This window comes from Colletotrichum chrysophilum (genome assembly GCF_026319265.1).
Source record: "Colletotrichum chrysophilum strain AFK26 chromosome Unknown scaffold_110, whole genome shotgun sequence".
Taxonomy (NCBI): Eukaryota; Fungi; Ascomycota; class Sordariomycetes; order Glomerellales; family Glomerellaceae; genus Colletotrichum; species Colletotrichum chrysophilum.
The window spans coordinates 64,468-90,406 of record NW_026517397.1 but is presented as its reverse complement, the minus strand read 5'-3'; the positions used below and the strand labels follow the sequence as shown (position 1 = coordinate 90,406).

The window sequence follows — 25,939 nt, the reverse complement described above, 5'->3', positions numbered from 1 at the left end:
ATCACCGTATATCCTCCATTGTCTTTATACATGATTATCGCCAAGGCAACAACGAAATATTCAACTGGTGTTCATCAACACGAGCTCTTGGCACCCCCAAAACCATCTCCCCAGAGCGCGCTCTCGTTTTCCACTTTGGGAAATATCTCCACTTCACCCGTCTAAGCCATCCCCTTACGCAAATGTGGCCCTACTCTATGACAACCATCTCGCGAAAGCCCTTGCCAGACTCAATATCCAATCCCACAACTAGCACAAACCTCTTGGCCGCAGGAGATCTCGCCTCAGAAAGCTCAATACTAGGCCCCATATCCCCAAAAATATGCACCGCTACCCGCCCGCGCTCAAGCAGCCCCCTCTGCAAAGCCAGGAGGGGCCGAAAGAGGTCTTTGGGCATGAGAGATCCCCAATCTTGGCTTGCCGAAGCCAAGAGCTCGAGGTGGCGTTCGATCCACGATATAACGGAGGGATCTAAGCAGCGCAGCCCGACGACTTGGCCAACAATCCACGTCAGACCCAGGTAGTTGTCGTCATCGCCGGTGCACGGTACTTCTTCTAGGCCAGCGAGGATCTGGAGGATAAGGTGGTTCCATTCGTCTCTGTATGCGGTAGGAGGTGAGGTCGCGCCGGTGACGATGTTGAGGGTCTCGTCGGAGGAGAGGGCTTGGGCGGCGGCGTAACGGGCGTAGTTCATTGCTGCACGATAGGACTGGAAGGTGAGTGGTTCAATCCGTGCACCGGGTGGCTGTGAGTAGAGCTTCTTCTTAAGCCTGGATGTCGTGCCGTAGATGGGTCGGTCTTCTAACGGAATCGAGTCGTGCCAGGCATCCAGCCTATCGCGAAGGCCGGCCACTTCTGAGCGGTACGATACTTCCTCGCTTTTGCTAAGCCCAGAGGAACACTTGTTGACAACTGTTTGATACAAATCTGGCCAGCTCGATATGTTATCTGTGCTAGAACTCGTCTTCAGCAGTCGATGTAGTGATACGAGGGCGTACAGCCGTCGACTCTCGACCAGAAGCGCAGCCAGCTCATGGCTCTTGTCGTCCGATGACTGAAGCAGATCCCAAGATTGACCAAGAGCCTCGGATGGCAGGACGCGAGCAAGTTTGTCCCATGGCACACACTGAACAGAATACCAAGCTTTGATGGGGAACCACGCGGCAACCACTTGTTTTCCCACTGCTGAAGAAGAAAGAATGCCTAGTTTATCGGCAATGAGCGCGCCAGCTTGCTTGGCGTGAGTGAGGCCGCCCAGATATGTCCCAAGCTTCATCTCTACGATTGACAACACGCTGAGGATGGCCAAGGAAAGAGCCATGTGGTCGGCGTCTTCTACCGGAAGACACTTGGCAACGTCTTGAAGGGACAAGTGGTAGAACTTCAAGGCCGTGACTTGCGTCTCGTTCGGCGCATCGCTGCTGAACTCGACTGGAACGTGCGCCAGAGCATACACCGCTGCACGATATGCGACGCTTTCATGTCCCACACCTTGCAAAATCTCGCGAAAAATGCGTGGAAGCTGAGAGGGAAAGTGCACGCGCAGCCATTTCTCGTCGTAGCCCTCTGCCGTGAGCTCTTCTTCCAGTGTAGTTGACGATGAGCCTGGCGAAGCGGATGTCCCACTTTGCCGCGAGACCACCGGCGCTCCCCGCTTAGCCTGCCTCCGAGCCTTCAGACGCACCGGCTGGAGATCTTCTTGAAACTTGAAGCCCGTTTGGTACCCGGCGCACGGGATGTTCAGCCGCATGCAAGTCTGACAGTGAGGCTTTCCTTCATCGCACTGCATCGATTGATTAGCCTAATTGAAAACACCCAAAGCAGTCATAAAGAAAAGTGTAACCGACTTTGGTGTGCCGCTTACGACATGTTAGGCATCCGGAACGCGTTCTGGTGATTCTCGTCTTACGCTCGTTGGTCATTTCGTGGTGTGTTGCTCCGAGACATGCTGGAAGCGGTCGGTGATGGGGAAGGGGAACTACCTATTTTAAGAAACAAGGGACCGCTTGAAACCTTGTATAAAAAGGTTAGCCAAGACAAGGACCTTGCTCTCGGTGTGGGGAGAACATTATTCCCGCGAATATGGAGGACTTTAGCTTCTCTTCGGGACTGGAGATTGCATTTCAGAGGCACAATAATCTAAATCTCAATCCTATCAAGTTGAACAGTGAGGCACTCGCTCATGTTTCAGAGCGGCAGTAAGCCGGAGTCTCGGCGGCCGGACCGGAGCCAATGGTGGGGCCTATCGGAGCCTGCCGGGCGGTGGCTGTACGGATCCTTCCCATACGGGCCGACCGTGTTTTCTTCCGCCTGTCAGATGACGCAGGGCGCACTCGAAAGATCGGACCAACTGCGTTCATCCAAAGTATCCTTCCGGATCCTTCGTATTCCCCAACATCCAACACATCACCAACCAGAAAACAGCCTCGGCACGCCTCAATCATACCGAGCTGAACCGGCCTGGGCAGCCTACCGTTTTACCCGCCTCTTTAGCCCCCATGCTGCAAAACCTTATATCACACCCTACCATATGATGCCTGTGTTGTTAAACCGCCTTGCCGTAGTAAGCCTCTCCCACGAAGACAGTCTCACTCCGAAAACGTCCCACCTGAAAGGGCGTCACAACGTAAGAGGAGGAAGATCTTCCCGCGTGGCCTTGGCAGCCGCTCAACCATTCCCCGCGCGGAAGCTGCCAAAGCACAACGAAGCCAATGCGCTTCTTCTACGATCACCAGCTGAAGACTAGATTTTGAAAACTAAACATGCATCTATGTAGCCGGAGTGTATTGAACGGAACAAGCCTCTTGGGTGTTACATATGGCCGTATTTCTATGCACCTCTTGAGATAGGAGAGGAAGTGCAACGTATGTTTGTGGCTTTCCGCGACAGTATCTAAGCCGCTTTTGAATTCTCGAAACTGGATTCTGGGCTGTCGATCAGGGCCTGAAGTGGTTACACGAAAGGCGTTTTCCCTCCCGCCTTAGCCTCCTTTGTAGCATGTTTCCATTTTTGGAGACGACAACCTCGGGACCTCCTCCCTTGCACTCAACGTCAGACATGACCCCAGAAATGGAAGAAGAAATGATGATGTACCCCGTGTTTGTGCCCGAAATGTCGGTCGAGACTGGAGCTGGTGCGGTGGCTGGAATGCAGTATATATGAGGCCCATCAGACCGCATTCCTCCCCCAAGCCAAAATCAACAAACCAATCACTTAAAACTTCCCAGCCTCGTATCAAACTTTCAAACGTTTGGTTCTTGAAACTTTGTGTGTTTCTCCCCATCCAAAAAGCTCACCATGCACGTCTCCTTCATCCTCTTCGCCGTCCTCGGCCAGCCACTCCTCAGCGCCGCAACATCAACCATCAAACCAGTCCTCCCAACGACCCTACTTTCCCTCCCAGGCTCGCCTCTCCCGACCATTGTCGACCCAATCCCAGGCCCGGCCTCAACTCTGCTCTCGAGCCTCACCCTCCCCGCGACGCTGACCAGCCTCGTCCGGCCGACCAAGACGATCCACCTCCTGCCGAGCAAGACCAAGAGCTACAGCGACTGCGGCGGCTTCCGCCCCACGCCGGCGCCCGTCTGCGCGGCGGGCTTCGCGTGCATCGACGACCCGTGGGTGGGCGGCTGCGGCCAGGCGTGCGACATGCCGGGCATCTGCGTGCAGGAGATCCAGTGCGGCGGGTTCGTCGGGAAGGCGTGTCCGGCGGGCAAGTACTGCATCGATGACCCGAGAGATGACTGCGATCCCAAGAGGGGCGGGGCGGATTGCATCGGGATCTGTATTTGAGAGATGGATAGGAAGGAGGGATGCAGAATTGGATTGTGGGTGAGGGGTTTCTTTTGTCGTAAAGCCTTCTTTGTATCTGCTTTGGTACGATGTTGTAATATTTGGTAGACTACTCCAAGGTGAGCTTGGTGATGGATTCGGTGTGGAGGCGGCGAGCTTCGGTGAAGGGCAAGCCAAAAAGGTGCGGAGGCAGCGGCGACCTGAATGGTCCTTCCTATCTTTAACCATACAATTCTCATACCTTGTTTTTGTTTAATGGCCACACGATGGATCAGATAATTCCTAGGTCAAAAATGATAAAAAGCTCTTCTCACCTGTTGACCCGAGTTTGGATTCTCGTCTGCCATAAACACAATCTACCAAACAGGCAACATGTGCCGTGAAGTATTCCTCAATTTTACGGTATGCGGCCACGATCGTCAAAGAAATACGCCATGCGAGAATGCAACCTACGTTTTCGAGAGCGGCTACCGATTGTGCGGCTCATTAACCACACGAAACGACTACTTCGAGGATACGTTCTGCGAGCCAGACTGCTGTTACCGCATCTGCAACCAAATGTGGCACTGCTGCGAGTGTCGTGTGCCGAATAGGAACAGACACGACTGCTACGGCTGTAAACACATCATTTGCCCGGAATGCTACCCTGGTAAGAATACCTCATATGATTTCACAGACCGAGTTGCTGATGGTTGCCCGTAGCGGAGGATCCAAAAGAATGGGCCGCCAGAAAAAGGCAATGCAGGGTTAGAATACAAGAGGAAGGAACAAATCCGGAGTTCGCACCTATGGAGACTAAGCAAGACGAGCCACACCAGGAGCCAGAGGATGAAGGCCCGAGTAGCTGTCAAGATCAAGAGAACTCAAAAGTGCAGGGAAACACCGACAACCATGCTGACGCCCAGAGCCATGGTAACTCGAAGGACCAGGAAGGTCCAGAACATACACAGAACAAGGACAACGACTCTCAGCCTTCAAGTCGAGCATTACGTCGGCCAAGGCCACGAATTCCAATCTACGATCCTTCCGTTGGCGACTGGGTTTGAGCACGAAACAGGCGAAGGAAAGTGGCAGAACTCGGGATTGTGATGGTGTTGGCTGTATTTCAGCGGCGAGGAGAGGACATGCAGCAAGGTGAAGAACAGCAATAGCCTAACTCTATGACAATCGGTCTATTTGCATCTGGGCTGCTCAAATTGAAGGGTCTATATGGGATCATGGCTCTAAAAGATATAAAACGGAATGAACAAAAGAAGCTCACTTGCCGGGCGAGAAAGACACAACTGCCCACTTGCCGCTCCATCCCCACTTTCTGCAGCCGGAGTCGCCGCCGCCATCAGGCAGGGCCTTCAGCCTCTCATCCTCGCCAGGCTGGAGGCCGACGACGACGTCTGCCTTGCAGGTGCGCAGAGCGAGGACGTTGACGCCGGAGCCGGGGCCGAGGTTCTTGATGGCTTCCGTGAAGGGCGTCGCGGCGTCCCAGTCAGCCTGAAAACGTGTCAGCTTTGTCGCATTAGTAGAGCACAGGGCAACTTACATCGCCAGTCAGCTTGCGGTAGTTGAGGTCGCCCTTGAAGATGACGACCTCGCTGGCCTTGAGGTCCTCGTACAGATCCTTGGCCTCCTCGGGCAACTGCCAGAAGGGACCGGGATGCGTCCAGTAGCGGTTGGGTCTCAGGATCAGTTGCCCCTCCGCGTGAAAACGGCTCCACTCCTGGAACAGGAACGACAAGTTGGCCTCGTCCGTGCTCGACAGGGGCTCAGGGGTCTTGTTCTGCAACTGCTCGTCTTCTGAGGGTGTCTCGTAGAAGGGCTTGGGCGCGGCGATGGCGCTCAGAAGCTGAGCAAAGTCGCCCGGCAGGACGTCCGAGACGAACCAGGGGATGGACTTGGGGTGCAGGACAACGTGTGTTGCCAGACCGGCAGAGAGGAGGTACCCAGCGAGAATGAGGTCGACGTACAGCTCGAATCCAGCGTTGTCGAGGACGATGTCGACGCGGCGCTCGGCCTTGCCCTCGGCCTTGGCCTTCTTCAGCAGCTCGTACACAGCGGGGAGGTCGTTGGCGATGATGTTCTTCTCGGAAGCCTTGCGGGCCTCGGAGCCCTGCAGCTTCTGAATGTCCTCGTACGTCAAGCTGGTCAAAAGCGACAGGTCTGTTGCGTTGCCCCAAAGGCAGATCTCGCACATCTCAGTGAAGAGCAGCTTCTCGGCAGCCTCATCGTTGGCGGCGCCCTTGTTGCTACGGATTTGCTCGACAATATCCTTGTACTTGGAGGCAAGCTCGACGACCGCGGGGCGAGACGAGCGGAAGGTGCTGATCTTCTGGCGGGCGAAGACATCGTAGCTCTTCCAGTGAGTGGACTTGGCAAAGTAGGTGCTGATGCGTCTGTGTTTCGCACTCTTAGCACATAATCCGAGGTTGTTGGGCACTACTTTGCCAACGGAGAACTTACCTGAACAGATAGCACTCGCAGTAGAGCCAGGGAACGTTAAGCCAAGTTGGCTCGCCGAGCTTCTTCAGGTCCTCGTTGTAGATGGCGACATCAGGGTATCCGTCGTCCTCAATTGGCCTGCGAAGGTCAGCATATGCGCAGCCTAGGGGCTACCGGTATGGCTCGTACGTAAGGGCGCGGTCGTGCTGGACCTCGTACTTGAGGCGGGCGATCTGCTCGACGATCTTCTTGCCCTCCTCCTGCTTCTCCTTGGCATCGGTCGCTGCGACGGAGCGGTAGAGATCGTCAATGGCCTGGGTCTGCATCAAAGCGGTCAGCAAAAGCCACAGTCTCTTCTCAAGATGGGCAGCACAAACAATAATGACAGGCCAACGCTCGCGGGCGGTGACCCAGCCGAAGGACGTCTTGTCGCCGGTCGAGTACGGGGCTGCGGGCGCGAGTTAGCTTGGTCCCGGGGGATCTCGTCGGCGGGAGGCAGTACTGGGCATCTTGGGGTGGTGAGGTGGTATCTTGCAGCAAAAACAACAGTGGCTTGAAGAAGAGAAGAACAATTTTGCAGCTTCGCGTCTCGAAAAAGAGCTGCTGGAACAAACACCGCTTTCTCTGTGACAAGCTCCAACGTCCCCTAGACGCAATGGTGGGGCAGGAGCGCGGGGCACATTCCGGTACTAGCATAATCCGAGACGTGACGTAAGCGCCCCGTTTCATGTAGATTTGCAGCTGCTTATCAGGTGTATTCCAATAGGCGGCATTGTCTTATCGGATCTTATCTGGCATTGTCCAATCAGCTTCGTCTTATTCTTTCCTAGCATCTTCCTCAGCGTCAACCTCATCGCATCATTCCACCAGCTTCTCATGTGCGAAGCTGATATCGAATTCCTTGCAACAGCGGCATCCTCAACATTGATTGACAGCCTCGAATGAATGAATTGATGTTATTCCAGTCTTGCCGCATCTGCCCTCAGACACGCTCAGGCCCGCCGATGAAGCCGAAACTCGACGTCTAAGTAGGTATGTTCGAGCCATCTTGAGGCCCGCAATGTGAGTAGGAGAAGCGATCTTCTTGATATGGACTAACCTCGTTCTAGGCCGCAATTGCGAGTACCTTGGACCTTGGACCGTATTTGCTGGAGACCCGAACGGAGTCTTAGGCCTACCTGGGGCTATGCTGGGTGCTATCGCTACGCAGCATCTTGCAAAACGAGAAGAGAGTTTCAGGAAAGCTATCTTCACTTTAGTTTCGACGATGCCCGGACGCAGCTTTCAATACTCTGTACCTACCATGCTGGGTTGAGCCGGGCGAGCCTCAATGCCACCCAACTTCAGCCGCACGTCCTCCGCCACAACTGAACGTCTCAGCCCGAAGAGTTGCCGCCAAAGACCAATTGATCGGCAATTACCCTGCAGCAGACGATTCAGTCATGCAGTCTGCGGTCGCTCCCGCTGGAAACATGTTGTCATCGCATGCATCGTTACATCCCCACGTTTTACCCCAGCCTCCCGGGGACATCCGGGGAAGCCCCAAGTCGAGGGACGACGCTGCGGGGAGCCACAAGCAGCACATGGGTGAGCCTCTTGTCGCGAGTCCGGCAATTTCCAGTCACTTCGCCAAGGACTCCGGGCTATCACCCACCGACATCTACCGACATCGTGTCAGGCGGGTCTCTCGACGAGATCGTGCATGCAGAACAAAAGTTCGAGCAGATAGTATGGCTAGCGATTGCCCATCATTGGCTGGATGAGTCGACTGCATGAGGCCCAGCTCCCACCCGGCGATCTGGTTCATCTCCATGGCTTCTGCGACCGTCGCGATCCACAGTGATCCGGTGGAAAGAACGACATTTCATCTTTTTGAAAGGCAACGAGGAAACCTCACCAAGACTTTGCGTTTATCTCAGACCAGCAGATGTACCAGTGTACTCCGTCGGCCAGTTCTCGACGCTTGCTCGAGAGTCAAAGTGCACCTTGAAGCTGCCGTCCATGTTTGTTGAAAGAGCCAGGGCTTTACAATCCAGCTCTAGCTCTCTGTTTTACGCAAGCCTTCGGCATCTCCATGATGAGCAAGTGTCATCGCGATGTGAGCTTTGGATCTGTGGATCTGGGGGCTAGTGGCGTTGAATAAGTGCGCTGAAAATGTCCATTTGGTCAACCGAGTACCGAAAGCAAGCATTCGATGAGCCGAGACGTGCTGGATTCGAGATTCAGTCACATAGCGTGAGACCTTCGTGACGCAAGTCGTGGCTCTTCATGCTACTCTCGTTGCAGGTGGCAGCCATCGCTCATGACTGCCGACGCCCGCGCGGAGGACCAGCTCATGAGGTAAACTTCTGGTCTAGCACGATTACAAGGGATATCTTGGGCGAGGGCTTAAACATTCGTACGATCAAGCCGGCAGCTGCAAGAAGCTATCGGCACGAGACCAAACATAGGTCCGCATCCGACCCGACGATCGGCTGGCATGAATCAGACCCATGAGCAACTCCGCCAAGATCGCCTCAATCAATCTCGTCGTTGCTGGTGTACGTGGATGCGACATCTCGGAAACCGACTTCGTGGGTCGTTGTGCAGCAGCTCCGACTTCGTCCGCAAGTGGGCGGCGTGCCGCGAGCCCCCCGCCTCGAAGAGTGGATGATTTCATGCGAAACGAGTTCCAGGTACAAGTCCATCACTTGAAGGATTTGGTAGGCAAGAAAATGGGCTTTGTCTGCATCGATGCGGTCTCGAGGACATCGAAATCATGTCGCCAAACCGATAACAAACTAGCGTCAAAGTTTACTGGGACATAAAACAGCCGGAGAGAACACCGCGTCGTCGGTCGAGAACGGTTGATGACGGCCTTGACAAAAGGCTCGGTTTCTCGGCCGGGCCCTGCCGACCGGGGACTGGCAGCCGACCGCTTTCTTTCTGGCAGACTGATGGTGCAGAAATTTTCTTGAATGACAGGGACCGGTGAAAGACTGTCCCGAGCAAACAAGGTCGAGCGTACGGTTGAGTGGGACTTTTAGTCAACGAACACCAGACCTCAGGGATTCCATGACTCCTGTAATCCAGCATCTCGGAATCGACAACCATAATTGCGCGTCTGGAAGCATCGAGCGGTGGGCGCTTGAGTAATAGCGCGTGTCCTGGACTCATCGCCAAGGGTGCGGCTCAATTTAACTTTTTCTGGTCCAGCGACGAACATCCTGGATCGTGGGAGGTTCTCTCATCCTCAATATGGAAATAACGTGGCGGCCATGTTTACGACCGAGCTTGACCTCGATGACCCTCGACATTGACGACCGCCGATCTGCTGTCTGCCAAAAGGGCCGATTGCCCGCGTTTGGGGGTTGCAGGAGTGGATTTCCCCCTCATAACTCTACTGAGGTGAATCTGGGCCAGCGGGATCCCCAGAAGCCAAAAAGTCCCCCATGGTCAGATCCCCATGGGCACACTCAAAGGTTCGATTAGTCACGAACGGGTTCGTCTCTCATGTTTGGTGGGGTGGTTACAATTTCTGTTTTGATCCACAGTTCGGCCAACTTCCGCATCGGTCGATAGCTCCGGGCTCTTTTTCCCGACCTCGCAAACGACCAGACCCTTCGACGCTCCAGTGCTGCTTTGCGGGTGAGCGGGGTACGGAGACGTCCACGGGGGATCACGGAGAAGCGCCGCCACTCAAGTACACACCGCACTCTTCCCCGTGTTGGAGGTGCCGAAGGATTCTGAGGGGGTTGGAGATGCTGGCGGTCGTTTGTGCAACGCTCCGCCTCTCGGTATTCTCTGGGCGAATGCCAAAGACTGCCAAACTTGGCCGATCAGCGTTCACGAGAGCAGTTTCATCGCTTGTTGGTAAACGCCGACGGCCGAAAATGGTCAACACAAGCACCCAAGCATGTCAGATCCTCCCTCCAGGCTGACCTAATCAACCCCAGATTCAGGAACACGCTGCACACCATTCCATCACAATGAAATCCCCATATACGCGGGTGAGTCTGGAGCATGCAAGATGATGGCGGTCTGGTCCAACTAGCTCCAGTAGGACCGAAAAAGCTAGCAGGACCGCGCAACAATAATACGAAAAGTAGCCCACGAACCAAGAGCATGGGACCCATCTCGTTCGAGTTTGCAGAGCCCTCAAAACAGAGTCGCATCAAAACCTGACACATCCAATCCCGATCAGGCAAAAACGGCCCCATCACGAGAGGATGTCTCCCTGGTCAACCCGCCCAGGAAGGCAGTCCTTAGCGTCAATCGCCGTAACAATAAGTACCGATGTCATCCCATGCTTTTCACCATGATCATCGTGTCTACTCGGCTCGTCTCTAGCGATTGCTTGTTTCACCAGCACAAGCGCGAGAGCCTTCAATCGCCTTCTCTCGATCGTCGACGCACATCTCGGCCATTGCCCTGTCACTACGATGGCTGTCGAAGCGACGTCCGCCGCTGAGGCGCGCACGAAGCTGGCTTACCAGAACAGATGGAAGACCATTGCCTCCAACCCCAAGATTGTCGTCATCGCGCTGTTCGCATCGTAAGTCTCTTCCATCTTCCAGAAGATCATTCGGTGTCACAACGCCACAATGCTTCTTTCCGTGTGCCCGTGACCCAGCTAACTCTGGGGAAACAGCTTTGGTGGCTTCGAATATGGATACCAACAAGGTGTGCTCGGCCAATCGCTCGTCATGACGCGTTTCAAGGACAACTTCCCGTCCGTCGTCGGTTCCTCCAGCGCCACCGGTTGGTTGACCTCCATTCTCCAGCTTGGAGGTATCCTGGGCTCCGTCAGTGCTGGTGTTTTCGGCGAGGTCTTCTCTCGCAAGTACACTATGTTCTCCGCCTGTCTTTGGGTTGTCCTCGGTAGCTACCTGTACACTGGCGCAAGCTACCACAAGCCCGAGCTCCTCTACGCCGGCCGATTCTTCACTGGTCTCGGCGTCGGAACCTTCTCCGGTGTTGGGTAAGTTCTCGCTTTATGTGTTCGGTTCTGGCGCACCCAGACTAACCTGTCGCAGTCCTCTCTACAACGCCGAACTCGCCGCTCCTGAGATGCGTGGATTCATCGTCTCTTTCTACCAATTCGCCACCATTCTCGGTATCATGTTGTCTTTCTGGATTGGATACGGCAGCAACTACATTGGCGGTACCGGCATCGACCAGTCTGACCTTGCCTGGAAGCTGCCCTCCTACATCCAGGGTATTCCCGCCGCCCTTTTGGCCCTCGGCATTTGGTGGCTTCCCTTCTCCCCTCGTTGGCTCGTCAAGCAGGGCCGTGACGAGGAGGCTGTCAAGACCATTGCCTACCTCCGCAAGCTCGATGTTGAGAGCGAGCTCGTCCAGGTCGAGTTCAAGGAGATTAAGGCTGAGGCCCTCTTCGAGCAGCGTTCGTTCCAGAAGGCGTTCCCTCAGCTGGCCGAAAAGGAGAAGACCAGCGTTTGGATGCGCGAGGTTGCCCAGTACTGGCAGATTCTTCGCTCGTGGTCCCACTTCAAGCGTGTCGCGACCGCCTGGCTGGTCATGTTCTGGCAGCAATGGTATGTCAAGCAGCGCTAGTCAAGCTTCTTTGAATGCTAACGATTCCGCAGGTCTGGTATTGATGCCATTATTTACTATGCCTCCAACGTCTTCCAGAGCCTGGGTCTCACTGGCGGCACCACTGCCCTCCTTGCCACCGGTGTTACCGGCGTCGTCTTCTTCGTCTCCACATTGCCTGCCATGGCCATTATTGACAAGGTCGGCCGCAAGCCCATCTTGATCGTCAGCTCAATTGTCATGTTGATTTCTATGATCATCCCTGCTATCATTGTGGCCAAGTTCAGCCACGACTGGCCTGGCCACCCCATTGAAGGTTGGGTCGCCGTCGCCTTCATCTGGCTCTACGTAAGCACCCCACCATCACGTAACTATCCCAAACATCGTTGCTAACAGTCCTGTAGATCGCTGGATTCGGTGCTGGATGGGGACCTGTCAGTTGGACCCTCGTCTCCGAGATCTTCCCGCTGTCTATCCGTGCCAAGGGAGCGTCTATCGGTGCTTCAAGCAACTGGCTCAACAACTTCGCCGTCGCCTTCTACGTGCCCTCGATGCTCGAGGCCTGGGAGTGGGGAACCTACCTCTTCTTTGCCGTCTTCCTGTTCTGCGGCATTCTCTGGGTGCACTTCTGCCTGCCCGAGACCAAGGGTGCCACCCTGGAGGAGATGGACCGCGTGTTCGGCAGCAACACTGGCGCTGAGGACAGTATCATGCTCGAGCAGGCGAGACGCGATGTCGGCCTCACCGAAGAGCTGGAGGAGAACGCTATCCACGCCGAGAAGAAGGGTCTTCACGAGACTCAGCATGAGAGCGTTTAAATAATGCGGTCGGAGTGACGAATAATGTGATTCGATAGGAAGCTTGATACCCATTCTCTCATGATGCGGTCATGGGAGATAGTAATGTAGTGCGCAGAGTAATCCATTCCTTGTGGATTCTGGGCTCCAATGAGATATATGATGTTTTCTCACAATACTGCCAGCTTGCTATGTGAATCGTGATTGCCATCTGACCCATCCTTCGTTGCATCTCATTCTTTTACAGGGCGCCCGCTATCTCTTCGAACCTCCGTCACCTCTCCCCAGAACGAATCCACAAAATCGTCCCCGATACCAGTGTTCCTAGCCTTAACCGGCACAATAGCCCGATCATCGCCGTCAACAGGGACATCATCCTTCACAACATCATCCGGAGGATATCTGTGGACGATCTTGATGACATTCCCTTCGTTGTCCGTGTAAGTGATCTCCGATCTTACGATGGGACCGCTCCGCGCGGGAGTAGGTGTGCGGTCACCGGGACTATCGTGCTCAATGGCCGGCTTGACTGCACGCTCTTCAGTGGGTTCTCCTTCGTCCCATTCGTATTCGATTTCTCAAAAAATGTCAGTTCACACCGCTGGTCGGAAGTTGGGCAAGGTGGGTGCGCTCACCTCCGTTGCTACGGGTCCGGTAACAATAGTATCGCCCGTGGTCCTCGGACCATATCCAATCACTCCATGGATTGCTCTGCTTCAGTTCCTTGGAGACTTTGCTTGATTTGGCATGTTTCGTCATCGTGCCTTGTTGACCGATGAAAACCAGTTAGGGTGATGAGTGGTATGGGGTGCGACACATCTGGCATTGCGATGAGTGGTGCACCGTGTCAGAGGTGTTTTATACTTGACCGTAGACTACACATCCATTAGGCTGACGAATTTGATGAGTTCAATGTTGCACTTATAAGATGGCGTCATGGCGAATTTGAGGCGAGATTTATGCCACCGAAGCAACCACTCAAACCCAACAAAAACCATCAGAACCATTCGGTTCACGGATAGTAGATGATTCAAAGTCTCGGTTCCCAAGATACGAGTTTCCATGCACGTACACAATAGTAGTTCATACTGGTTCATAGCCAATACAGAGGCCCGGATTGGCTAGATTTGTCTTATTGAAACAGCAAAGTGCACATTGCCTTGCGGTTGTTGCCTGGCGCAGCATGGAAAACCGTAATAGTGAGGCGAACTGTTCCGTTAAATAGTTGCATTTCTGACAAACCCCACGTCTGTTCCATATACTTTGAGCACAAATGCCACCTGAAATCTTTAAAACATGACTACCGTTCTAAGGCTAGCCCGCAGATCCTCACAACTGCGTATGAGTCTGTGTCAGTGCCTGCTTGATCAACCACCGCAGCGTCTTAGGATACAACCACCTCGGTGCCATCCAAAAGAACCACGCAAAGGTCCACAAGTAGCCAAGCCATTGACTAGCCAGGCACACCCGTGCTTCCGCCCCAGGCTTCAGCTTCGCTCGTCTGACCACCTGCATCCACGCGCGGGACACCACGATCTCAACCGCGATCGCAAAGAAATTGGCACAAAAGAACATTACATCCAAGTGCACGTATCCTTCATCGGTTCTCCAGGCAGCCGTCATATGCATGATCCCAGAGAGGAAGAACACGCCAAATGCGACGGCCGCTTTTTCGAACGTGGTCTGCGACTCGTCCTTGATCCGCAGAATGGTGTGTGTCCATGTTGTGAGCGTGGGCGCCGCGATCCGGTGCCAGAAGCGGCCCCAGAAACGTTGGACGGTCCAGGCGTCGGTTATACTGCCGAAGAGAGGTGGCCAGTCTGCCGGGTTGTCGATGCCGAGGAGGACGAAAGTTGTGGAGAGGATGGCATGGTATGATTCGAGGATGAGGAAATTGGACCATATCCAGGAGAAGACCGTAAAGATACGTAGGAAGATTTGGCGTTGTGATACCGGGCTGTATGTGCAGTCATCACGGCTGCAATCGAAGACTATTTGTGAGATGATGGGGCGGATGATTGGATATTTATCCGGAGTAAAGTCTAAGAGGTCGGCTTTGAGGTATATGTGGGCTTTATTCACAAAGCTGTTGGCGACGAGAAGCAGGCCGACCTTCAATGCTCGCCGAATGATGAAAAGAGCGCGAGAAGACCATGTCGCCGTGGTGTTAAGGCGAAAGGTCAGATGACGAGGGTTGTTCCAAATCCAGCATGCCGCTGAGATGGTCTGTGACTGAGGCCAGTATACCCTCCTTCGTGTCTTTGGCTTGTCGCATAGCACTGAGCGACTCTGTCCGAGGAGGATGTTGGGAAGTATGAGCATGAATATGAAGCTTGTGATGACCGTGTAAGAGCCTAGACCAATCAATGATGATGCGTTGTCCTCATCAACAGAGAGTAACGACCATGCTGCAAGTAGCCATGCCGGAAAAAAGAATAACTTGTGTGTATGAGTCGGGAAGTGTAGGGCCACTGTCGTTAAAGTTGCAGAGGTTGCGAAAAGCAGTGGCGGTCTGAGGGTATCGTTAGATAAACCGGCCGACAACGCCATAGCTAACACCAAATCTGTTCATTACAACCAAACAAGTAAGATTGTCAAACGATCTCGTGATATAAAATAGCTAGTAGGCCGCTCTCTTTTAGACACTGGGAAAAGTCTACCTCCATACTATCGTCTGTGCTCTTCAGAGGATGCGCCATCAGCCCGTTGGCTCAGTCGAACGACTGATTAGAAGCGTAGCACCAAGACCTGCTTCCGCTGAAAGCATCAAGACAAACGAGGCATCTTCGAAAATAGACTTAGAGGGGAGCTTAAGCGTGATAATAGCCCCTGAGCAGTGATTGTCAACACGCCCACGAATGGGATGTAACCTCGCACGAGCCCAACCACCTGGTCTTGGCGTACGTGTGTCTGGCCAAAGGGATATAGTACCACATCGTTGACTTCGTTGTTGTCGCCCTTTGTCAAGATCAACCGCTCCTGGTGAACACTACAGAGCTCGTCAGACCATTGTGTTTCAAGACCCTTGATTCAGAAAAAGAGCATGTCTTCCAACGCATAAAGGGACTACCGGAGAAAGAATCTTGGTTGTCCAAACTTACTCAAACAGGATCTCAACGGCTCGATGCACCATAGGGAGGGGCTGTCCCTGAAACCAAATCACCGGGATGTCGCCGACCTCGACTTCTTGCCAGTTGGCAAGCAAGATGATGTCTCCTCGGGAGAAGGTAGGCTCCATCGACTCTGAGAGGACTACCATTGCTGGGTAGGCGCAGTTGGTAGCCAGACTCAAGGCCTTCCAGGCCATGAAGCTGCGCTCAAGAAGGCGCAAAACGGAAGGGACGCGGCGCGATGGCATGTTGACCTCGAACGGACCCTAGAATAAGAAGCGTAACGCGGACGGGATGGAGAAGGTGATTCAGTTGGTACTTGATAATAGGAGCAATTCGCATGAAGAATTAGTAAACACGATTTATGAACGAACGTGGTGGAGTATATCAAGTACAAATTGCTCAATTGGCAAGTTGCCTTTGGATTTTACTACACGAGGGCTCCAGGTAAATCAAGCAGAAGACTCATTCAAATTTGACAGTCCGGTTTGGGAGCACGGCTTGCCACGGTGATATACAGCCTCAGATTGATTCATTTCCATTCATGGGAGCAAACAAGCATTTAAACTATCTCAGAGAAATCATCGCACGGTCCTCATTGCTCTTTTGATTCCTTTACCCTGGCTCCTAATCGTCAAGGAAGCCCGTCGGACGGTACCAAATGGTTTTTTTGAATAGGTGCCTCTGTGTGTTCTCGACGAAAACGGCTTGATCATGCCTCTATCATCGCCAGCATCGAATCATGGATAGCCAACGTCGGCTGTATAAAGATGCTACAAATCTCAATAATCTTGGCTCTCATCTATCCCACATGGGCCATCGTCACCGTCAACTCCTCCTCGACCAAGCCTGGACTTTCGCTCTCTCCTGATCAGCAAAATGCAGACCAACGCAATTTTTGCCGGTGTCATTCTCACCGCAATTGTCTTCCTCCAAGGCACCCCCGCCCCACCGGCTCTCATCGGCATCGCAACTGTTGCAGGCACGAAAGTCGCCGGGATCATCAAGGGAGGACTCAAGGCGGGCGGCAAGGGCCGACGAGCCGATGTTGCCTTCCTACACGCCCGCCGGATGGTCATGGAGATTGAAGCAGAGATCAGGAAGCGAAAAGAAGAAGACGGATCTGGCAGCGCTCCCGCAGGAACTTCTCAGTATGCCTGGGATGCTTGTTTCGACCAAGTCCAGGTCTCGAACACGCCGATCAACGTCAATGGGCCTATCAACGAGAACCATATCCGCGTAACTGGTCTTCCCCCGGCCTGTATGAATATGGCTTCAGCTCTTGGGTCACTTGAAGGACAACGTGCGGTGCCTGTCCCGTGTGGCTCTGACTGCCTCGAGTATGGGGACATGACGCCGGGTTATTACGAGGCAGTGCGCTCTTTTGTCAATGAACGATTGATTGGGAACAAAACCTATGTGGAAAAAAGAGACTTCACAAATGCTTGAAGAGAGAACAGTCACGGAGAGGGGAATGGAGGACCCCGGAAGGATCGTTGTGCCGATACCCGAATACCCATGGCGTTCTGGGGATCGGCTATAATTGTGCGTATATAATTCTAGAAGTATTCTCTTGGATAGAGAAGGCTACTACAGCAGTTTGGCGGTCTCTTCGTATTCATCTTGAGCTGATTAATTCAGCAGCCACACTGGTTCAGCTTCAAAGGGGCACTTGCTCATGACGCTCAAATTCAGTCTTTTTTTCCACGGACAAAAGACATCCGTCATGGGCCGCGTGTGTAACGATTGTTCTCTTGTATGTATCGCACCTAGTCGACTCCCATTCTTGTTCCGCTCACTAGGGTTATGCGAGGATCTCGGGTAAGGATCATATGTGTTGATGCATGACAACCGCGGTTGAAACGTCGATCACACCCAATCTTCTATCCAGACAGGAAGGCTTCTAGAATGTGAGATGTGATAGAATTGGCCATATGGATCTCTCGGCTAGTCTCTCATGCCATTAAGTTGCAAGGAGAGGCCTGTCGCAGGATGTGAGTGGTACGACGCAACCTTCGCAACTTGGATTAAAGACACACTCAATGAGCGAGGAAAGTCCGCAATTTTGATCAAGGGGATGCAGCAACGTTCATGAAAATATGTCATTGAACTGAAGTCATTACCTATGTAATCTATTACATTGTAGTATACACCTCCCTTATTTCCCCTCCAGCATGAAACCTGCGCGTCTCGGCTACGCGTAACGGAATCTCTCAGGAAAGCTCTCCTCCTCAATCGGAGTTTTTGGCAGTTCCTTATTCGTCGTCATCATTGTATGTGGCCGACTGAAGTTCGAGAATTTCGAGTGCAGACTTGGGCTGATAACACTGATCCCCGTCAACCCTGTCATCGGTCGAGGTGGCCGCGGTGGTGGAGGTGCCGAAAGGCCCGCCGGACTGGGCTGAGGGAATCCCGGAGTAGAAGCGAACGTTGATGTAGTTGGTGCATAGCTAGGCACGTATCGTGAACTGGGCGCATATCGTGGCGACCCGGCTCTTGAACCGGGATTTGACTGCATTCCGTGTGGTTGTCTCGGGCTCAGGTTTCCGTCACTAGAGTATTGGGGACTGTAGTTTCCCATGGGGAATTTTGGTGTGAGATCGCTGAGAGTGAATTGGTCCACTGCCTGGCTCGGTCGCTTGGTGGGTTGTACGTGCGGTGATTGTCTCGAGTTGCCGACTGATATCGACAGATTCTTCTTCGCTCTCCTCCGCTTCTGGAGACTCCTCGGGACGAATGTTTCATACATCTTTCGTTGGAATGTCTTCGTAGTTCCAAAAACCAGAAACGCGACGAGACTCGGCGTAACACCAGATACATATCCTCGGACGCTCGAACGTCCTCGCTTGTCGCTTAGATCGGGCTGCAAGTCGTCGGCGAGATCGATTGTGTGGTTCGAGGCTGCGATTTTCGGGATAACGTTTGTGTATTCGAAGACGCTGCATTTGAGATTAGTCGTCTGGCTTAAAATGGTTTGGGTATCAAAAGCCTACCAAAGAACGCAAAATGCAATGGAAAGCCGGATCACGAGCCAGCTGTCGTACGTGTTGTTGGCGCCAGCGCCGCTGTAAGCCCGACTTCTTCCTCCACCACTTCGGCTCGTATTGCTGCCTAGCCAAACAGACCGTGACTTGCTGCCATTTGCGCTGCTCTCCAAAGAACCGGCATTTCCATAGAGGACGTTCCATGTCTGAAGGTTTCGGCGGGAGTGGACGTATTTAAACAAGATCATGAGTAGTAAGACGGCGCTACCCAAGAGGCTAAGCACGACTACGTTGCAAGTTAGTCCAGATGTCTTGTCTTGCAAAGGGGATTGTGAGATCTCGCTTACATTGCGTGTTCGCAACAATCATGTACACCAGAAATGAATTTTGTGCCACCGGCGAGTGCATCAAACCGACGGTAATCGCTGTAAGCATGAAGGGCAAGACTCTGCCAATGATCGAGATCGTTCGTGTTGTCCTCGGGGTCGTCGCAAACCACCCGTAAACACTGGCCGCCAATGACAAAGCGCTACTCGGAATTAGACATTTAGTCTATCCCATCATGCATGGTGAATTGACCTACAAAAAGAAAACAAAAGTCGATTCGAGAGTGAAGCCGAATATTCCTGTAAAAGTCTGTCAGACCCTGCTAGGTTCTTCCCGTCTCCAAGTAAACATACGGACGTAGCTCAAGATGAGTTTGACACCCCGAGACCCCTTGAAGTACTGAACTTCTGAATTGTCGGCATGTTGCCTAGCGTAGTAGAACTGATCCGTCAGGATGTCTCTCCATAACGCGTAGTCGTAGAATTGTTGTGCAATGCTGGTCGTGGTGACGACTAAAGTGGCATACGAAATACAGGCGATGTCTGTGATCGTCTGATATTAGTCTCATTGGTCTACACGCTCGGCCTCGATGGTGGCCTCGATGGCGGCCTCGTATCGGACGAAGATGAAGGGCGTTTGTACATACAGCTTGTCCTGTCATTGTGAATCCAGGTCAGCCACACCAACAGGATGTTGGCAATTAGACAAACAAAAGAATAGAAGATGACCCCGGCGGCGTCTGGCAGGACGGCCGTCGGGAGTTGGAACACCATCACGACTGCCTCTCGCGCAGCACCGTCATCGATGGAATCCAAAATAGCATGACGAGCAGCAAGAACCAGAACGGAGGGGCCGAGCTTTCCTCTGCTCACTCAGACGGGGACCGCCACGTTTTTGATGTATCACCCGACGGCCATCTCGAAACGGCCCACCAGGGGGCATCGCAGCCCCCTTGTGGGGTTGACGGCCGCGGTGTTGGCGGGATTTCCTGCTTGCTGCTGCTTGTCATCCGATATGGGCCATATGGGTTCCAAGATGGCATCCTATTGCACGGGAAGATGACTCGCTCTCGACGCGGGAGCCTTTTTGGGAGCCGATTCCCCATCTTCCCGAAACGAACCCCTGGCCCTGGCCAGTCGCCTATTCCTGTGGAGGAAACACAAGGTATTGGTGCTAATCCGGAAGGGTAGCCGAATTCGCAGCCTGACTCGCAGTTTGGCCAATACTGCAACCATACCTGCCGTCCTACATATTAAAATAGTGACCACTATATTGTTGCGTCAGCATTAAGCCGCCCGCACGTGGTTTCTTGGTGACACTGATACGCCTTGAGGTGATTTAAGTGTCAACAAGGTCGCAGCTTGGGACTGCAAACCTGAACTCACGTAAACTCTGAGACGCCCGACGCTTTTCTCAACGGGACCTCTCATGCAGTAGTACTGCGGTAGAAGTGGGCGGCTGGAGCCTCTGCAGCCTCTGCAGAACTCGCTCAGCCGCTCTGCAGGAACTTATGATCGGTCCATCGGATCCTGCACCAAGCCACCAACACTTTTCGGCACGCAGCATTTTTGTGGATAGAGCCCATTGCAACAAGTAGTCAACTCCGCGCGGGCGACCAGCGGCCCGGAGATAAGCTTCGTGTGTTAACTTCCGATGGATTTCGATTTTCAATAAATATCCAGCCGTCTGGATCAGGCGTCTGGTGCCATTCCGATTCCTACCAAACGATTCATTGCGCCAGACTTTTTTCGTGTCGGATGAACCGAAAAATAGAGTGCAGACAGAGTTCGTCCCACGGGGGAACCGACACGATGGATGCGTCTATGCTTGCGACCGGGCAGTCCCTCTTCAGAGTCTTGGCGGAAACCGACTGCAGCCAGCTTATCCGCCGCTCGGCGATTTCGAAAACCCGAAGTGCTTCTTGAATCCCGTCCTTACTCATCCACCGGCCATGACTCTCGCACGCCGACTTTGCGCGACTTTTCTCGCTGCTGGTGGTTTTCCGGTCGCGAAGGACCGCGCGCGGCAGTTCTGTCTGAACCAAACTTCAGGGTGCCATATTGGGCGCAAATGTTTCGTGGAAGGACGTTGGATCTTGGTAGCGAGGCGTGGGGCGAGCAGGTGAACAGTGCAGAGCTACCCTGAATTCGATTTCACAGCAAGGGTGCGGACTTTTGAAGTTTGTCTTGTGGAAAATGCGCCGGCGCCCCAGCGTCCAAAAGAGTCGCGCTCCGTATGTGGGTGCAAAGATCGGCATCGAAGTCGGCCTGTCCTGTAAACAACGTGGAATCGAGTTAATCAACAGGTGGAACTCGGCCTTTTTACTGGATCTACACGGATTGAAAAGACGGAATGATGTCAAAGCCCGATGTCAAAGCGCCGGGGGCTTTGATTTCGCGATGGGGATCGAGCCGGGGGGGTTAAGGGTCTTGCGTGCCATCGCCGACTCGCCGACTCGCCGACTCCGCATAGACGAGGCGGGCCGGCGGCTGTGTGAAAAGGCTCCTTGAGCAGAATGTCTCGTGTCTTTCAAGTCGAGGATGACAGCGAGCCGGCCTGGGTCAATCTCGTTATCGTCAGTCTTTATCTTCCGACTCAACTTGTGACCCTAGCCGATGTTTTGGATGATTTGCCCAGACCCAGAAAAGAAGCTCAGGATGGACCCCCTTGCTTGAAGCACGACACTGGCCAAGGCACCCACAGACTCCAGATATTTCGAAAGCTTCACTGCTTCTCTCACTAACAATGAACCACAGCCCCCTCAATCCATGAACGGAAGTATCAACGGACGTCGCTCACTGCATATGTACCATACTGTTCATCATTCGCCCCGCTTATTCAATGATGCAGTCCTACAGGCTGCTGCCTCAAGGCTAGCAGGACGGCGTTGGCTCGAACAAGAGGGTTGATCGCAAATGAGGCATCTTGATGAGTCAATTGACGTGGAATTGATCGTTTGGAAAAGGTTGCTGGATATCTCGGAAACACCCCGTCTTTTCCTTGCCATGCCCCGCCTAATTTAGGCAGAATTGGGGTTCATTAGGCAGCCATAGACTACCTTATATACAAGTAAACGCGGCGCACACGACAAAGAAGTCATTCTCGTAACAGACACTTGGGTGCATCATTGCACTACCTTAACAAGCGACGATTGTGCTTGCAAGTATCTCATGATGAGAGTCAAGAGCTGCAAGCATTTGCAACATGCTTGGTTCGACTCATCCCTTGACTCACCGGACCCATCCCCTCGACAACCTCAAGACATACTGAGAGAGCTTCTGACAAACACCATGATAGGCGGGAATCTCGCTGATGACTGTCGTTTCATGACCGAGCTCCTTGATAAATCCGACAGTTTCCGAAGTTTCCCACCTTCTGCGCCCCCTCAAAGCTTTCCAAAGTTTCGAGAGCTACTACCAGAAATTCGTCAAACGATTTGGCTATTTTCGGTTCCATAACGAACGATTCACATCAGCGACATTCTGACGGAAGCTGTGTGCTGGAATCGTCGTCTTTCCATCCCCGCACCCGCACTTGCATGCTGTGAGGCTTGGGGAGTTCTTAGGCCACGCATGCACGCAATCTTCAACAGAGCATCGTCGATGTGGCTCTTGGATAACGAAAAGGACGTCAGAGCGAGACGGACGACATGGATCACACCATCTGACAGACTGAGTATGGGACCATATGGTACACATTACCGCGGTGTCACCATCAAAATTGGCGACGCCATATCAACTTTCGGCAGCATTGCGATTTCTTTTAAACGACTCAAACAAAAGCATGCATTTGCCCGATTCGACAAGATCCTTAGCCTCGGCATTCATCTAGTCCCAAAGCTACGCGTCGTCGTGCAAACAATCGTCATTGTGATCTCGGACAAACCAACTCGCTATGGGACCGTCTACCCTTTGAGGAATCGGACATCAGGAGATTTGACGGCCTCTGCTTCATTTCTTGGCGAAGATGAGTCGTCGGAATGGACTTACGAGAACATGCACGGGGCTTCAGCATGTGACACCCCGACTCATTTCGTGGAAGTTGTCGATCTGCATGATCGACGTCGACTGAACGAGCTCACCACTCTCGTAATGGCCCATGGAGGCTCGTCATGGACTTCACAACATAGAATGGACGCAACGTATCACTGGAACAGAAGTTATTCTTTTGATTGCTTGATGAGGTGGTGGGAACATAACGGCAAAGGAGTTGCGGTTGCGGCAGTACACAATGCGTACAAGCAGCTGTATGTACTATCGGAAAACAATTTCATTTTGGAAGAGTCGGCCAACTACGGGACGGAAATGATTCCTGCAGTCAAATTCCTGATCAAGTTTCCAGAGATTGACCCGCCAGGAATCAATCTTGCAGATGCAAAGACGTTGATTGGACCAGTTCCCGCCGGATACCCTCCGGGAGAGTCTGACTCGTCGAGTGAAGGTCTTTAATTAGCATTCGGGAGCAGTTGCAAAGAGCGCCGGTTTTCTTTATGTGGAAGATGAATACCAATATGGCCAGGCGCTTATCCAATTACACCTTGAGATTATTTACGTTATTCTGGTTGAATGAATATACAGATCAAATTGAAACGTTGTGATATCGTTGCTGGATCAAGTCCTATGGCTCAAACAGGAGACGTTGACCAAACAGACGACATGCCCCATCATGAGCACCTGCAGTAGATTCGCCTTTATACCTGGTCAACTACTATGACTTTCCGCATGAGGCATCAGCGAGAAAAATTGATGTTCACTTGGCTGCCGGACAGGTCTAAGTGCTTACTACCACGTGATGTCAGATGGTTCACACTTTCCTTGAGGCGAGACCACACCACATTCTCAAGCAACAAAGGCTTTGGAGACCTCGATCCTCGAGTTAATTGTACTACATGCAGAAGCTCCCAGCCGGTTTAGTATCAGCACACTCAGTCCAGCATCCGCAAATATGCCGCGTCCTTTCAAACTCGCTCATCTGTTTCCGCTGTCCGTTGCTGTCGCCCACACCATCGGCGGAATCGTTCCATTCTTCGCCGAGGACGCTGGAATTCGCTCGTTCGGGCTCCCAGAAAGATTTGCAGAGTCGTCTATTGCGCAGGCTGGCTTCATTCTTGATGGCGCTCGGTTATCTGTTCTGGGAACGGTACAGCTGATCATGTATCTTCGCGGGGATTACGTTGCAGTGGACATCATCATGGCCCTCTTGGTATACGTTGGGCTGGTCGATGGATATGTCTGCTGGCGGGAAGGCGAGATGGGATCCGCTGTTTTCAGAGCCATGTCAGGAGTAGTCATTGGGACTTGGGGGGCGTTGGGGTTGACATCCAGACTGTGAATACTCGAGGTTCCAGCTTGTCATAGGGGATAGACGCGGGCTAGATTCGCGGCACCACATTCAGCCGAGGGAGATTGTTCCTCCAACATAGATCCCAGGAATATTCGGTCATGGTCTCTATCCAGTGATCGATCACATGTAATAATTTGTGATTCGGGCCTCCACCGTTTAGATGTCCCGACCAGCCCTGGGGAATTTGAAGATCCAAGCGGTCGCAATATGATTATGAAGTCCATGAGACAACTTTTCACGCATGAAGGATGTGGACAACGGCGAACTACATTTACTCTACGTAAAAGCAGAATTCGTCTGTCTTTCTTTGGTTTGGAAGATGATAGAAGAGATGGTTGTGGAGATCAAGTAGCGCATGCAGGAAATGCACTGGTCAATTGCAAGGTTATCAGCAGTTCGCTAACGCAGTATGGTTTAGACTGCTACTAGCGTGTGGTATCATCGTCATGGTTGGTAAGCATCATCGGTTTCTAAGGCTCTCATAAAATGTTGCAACGTCAGGTACGTGAGCGGATGATACCTAGTGACTACTTCTCGTCCGCGCCTCATTAATCGATTATATCCTCGGCGTTCGACCAACACTACCATACATCATGACAAGCTTACTAGGCTTAAACAACAACATATCGTATTTCACGGTAAATTTGAACATACCTAATCTATGAAACACGGGTAATTGACGGCTATTGTTAGATTCCATTGGCACTAGCGCTTGCCCTTGTCCCGCGATTCTACTCGGGACTTGCAGGCCCTGGAAAAAAGCTTTTCGATCGACAGAATCCAAGAGAATTCTCTGAAACCCTCAAGAAGGCCGATTTGGATGAAAAAGTAAGCGAAGAAGTCGAACCTGAAGAGCTTAACGTTGACTGGGAATTAGCTTCGGGGACGGTTGCTGCGGGCTGAAGCCTGCTCAGCCAATGGTTTTGAGGCTCTTCCTCTGTACGCCGCCGCAGTGACGGCGGCTAACTCTGCGGGCATCTCCACACCTGTCATGAACTTCCTCTCGATAAGTTGGCTGTCAAGCCGTGTGCTGTACACGTACGTTTATGTTTGGCACCAGGAGAGCGAAACGCTTGCGCAGGACCAAGCTCCGCTTCGGTTCAAGGTGTGGGCAGTCGGTGCTGTGATCTGTATGTCCATGTTTGTGCTGGCTGGATTGAAGGTTCGACCTTGAATGCCCAACGTAGATAAGGGAAATCAATACGCTATGCTATCCAGATCGACTGGCAAGAAGTTCGATGATTATGACTATCTGATGCATTTGCACTACCCTCCGCAGGTGAGCACACGAAAAGGACCAAATGTTATTCCTATGTGTCCCTGATGACGACTTAGACTCCACGCAGCCAGAGGCAACGTGATGGTATGGCGTGTGGTCACAATGAATGCGAAGGGAGGCGAGTGATTGGTGGTTGGTAAATCAAGCTGGTCGAATCCAAGGGTTCTGCTTTCGGCTTATTGGAAGGGTCCCAAGCTGCACTTAACTTAGGATGCGACTGTACAACGTCGAAATTACCAAGATGGCGGTCAATGTAACTGGCCCGAAACTGCCCGCATGTCGAAACATGCCGAAAGAGCGGTGGCTGGTGCTGTTGACAAAACTGCTCTGCCCAATCCTTCA

The 25,939-nt window shown here is 52.7% G+C and overlaps 7 protein-coding genes across 7 annotated transcripts; 3 read left to right on the top strand and 4 right to left on the bottom strand.

Moving 5' to 3' along the window:
* Positions 1 to 190: 190 nt before the first annotated feature.
* COL26b_010374 (uncharacterized protein) lies at positions 191 to 1,922 on the bottom strand (the record flags this gene model as incomplete). Its single annotated transcript, XM_053183079.1, has 2 exons — positions 191 to 1,695; positions 1,910 to 1,922. 2 exons carry the CDS (start codon positions 1,920 to 1,922, stop codon positions 191 to 193), a joined length of 1,518 nt encoding a protein of 505 aa, XP_053032983.1.
* A 1,375-nt stretch (positions 1,923 to 3,297) lies between these two features.
* On the top strand, positions 3,298 to 3,792 carry COL26b_010373 (uncharacterized protein; the record flags this gene model as incomplete). The annotated part of the gene is made up of 1 exon (XM_053183078.1): positions 3,298 to 3,792. The coding sequence occupies one exon, from the start codon at positions 3,298 to 3,300 to the stop codon at positions 3,790 to 3,792; it is 495 nt and encodes a 164-aa protein (XP_053032982.1).
* A 1,257-nt stretch (positions 3,793 to 5,049) lies between these two features.
* On the bottom strand, positions 5,050 to 6,734 carry COL26b_010372 (uncharacterized protein; the record flags this gene model as incomplete). Its single annotated transcript, XM_053183077.1, has 5 exons — positions 5,050 to 5,280; positions 5,330 to 6,179; positions 6,247 to 6,363; positions 6,415 to 6,673; positions 6,728 to 6,734. The coding sequence occupies 5 exons, from the start codon at positions 6,732 to 6,734 to the stop codon at positions 5,050 to 5,052; spliced, it is 1,464 nt and encodes a 487-aa protein (XP_053032981.1).
* Positions 6,735 to 10,646: 3,912 nt separating this feature from the next.
* COL26b_010371 (uncharacterized protein) lies at positions 10,647 to 12,575 on the top strand (the record flags this gene model as incomplete). Its single annotated transcript, XM_053183076.1, has 5 exons — positions 10,647 to 10,759; positions 10,856 to 11,185; positions 11,241 to 11,759; positions 11,811 to 12,105; positions 12,162 to 12,575. The coding sequence occupies 5 exons, from the start codon at positions 10,647 to 10,649 to the stop codon at positions 12,573 to 12,575; spliced, it is 1,671 nt and encodes a 556-aa protein (XP_053032980.1).
* A 212-nt stretch (positions 12,576 to 12,787) lies between these two features.
* COL26b_010370 (uncharacterized protein) lies at positions 12,788 to 13,313 on the bottom strand (the record flags this gene model as incomplete). Its single annotated transcript, XM_053183075.1, has 2 exons — positions 12,788 to 13,131; positions 13,190 to 13,313. 2 exons carry the CDS (start codon positions 13,311 to 13,313, stop codon positions 12,788 to 12,790), a joined length of 468 nt encoding a protein of 155 aa, XP_053032979.1.
* A 570-nt stretch (positions 13,314 to 13,883) lies between these two features.
* COL26b_010369 (uncharacterized protein) lies at positions 13,884 to 15,861 on the bottom strand (the record flags this gene model as incomplete). The annotated part of the gene is made up of 3 exons (XM_053183074.1): positions 13,884 to 14,908; positions 15,425 to 15,543; positions 15,656 to 15,861. The coding sequence occupies 3 exons, from the start codon at positions 15,859 to 15,861 to the stop codon at positions 13,884 to 13,886; spliced, it is 1,350 nt and encodes a 449-aa protein (XP_053032978.1).
* A 682-nt stretch (positions 15,862 to 16,543) lies between these two features.
* On the top strand, positions 16,544 to 17,018 carry COL26b_010368 (uncharacterized protein; the record flags this gene model as incomplete). The annotated part of the gene is made up of 2 exons (XM_053183073.1): positions 16,544 to 16,903; positions 16,944 to 17,018. 2 exons carry the CDS (start codon positions 16,544 to 16,546, stop codon positions 17,016 to 17,018), a joined length of 435 nt encoding a protein of 144 aa, XP_053032977.1.
* Between the last annotated feature and the right edge of the window lie 8,921 nt (positions 17,019 to 25,939).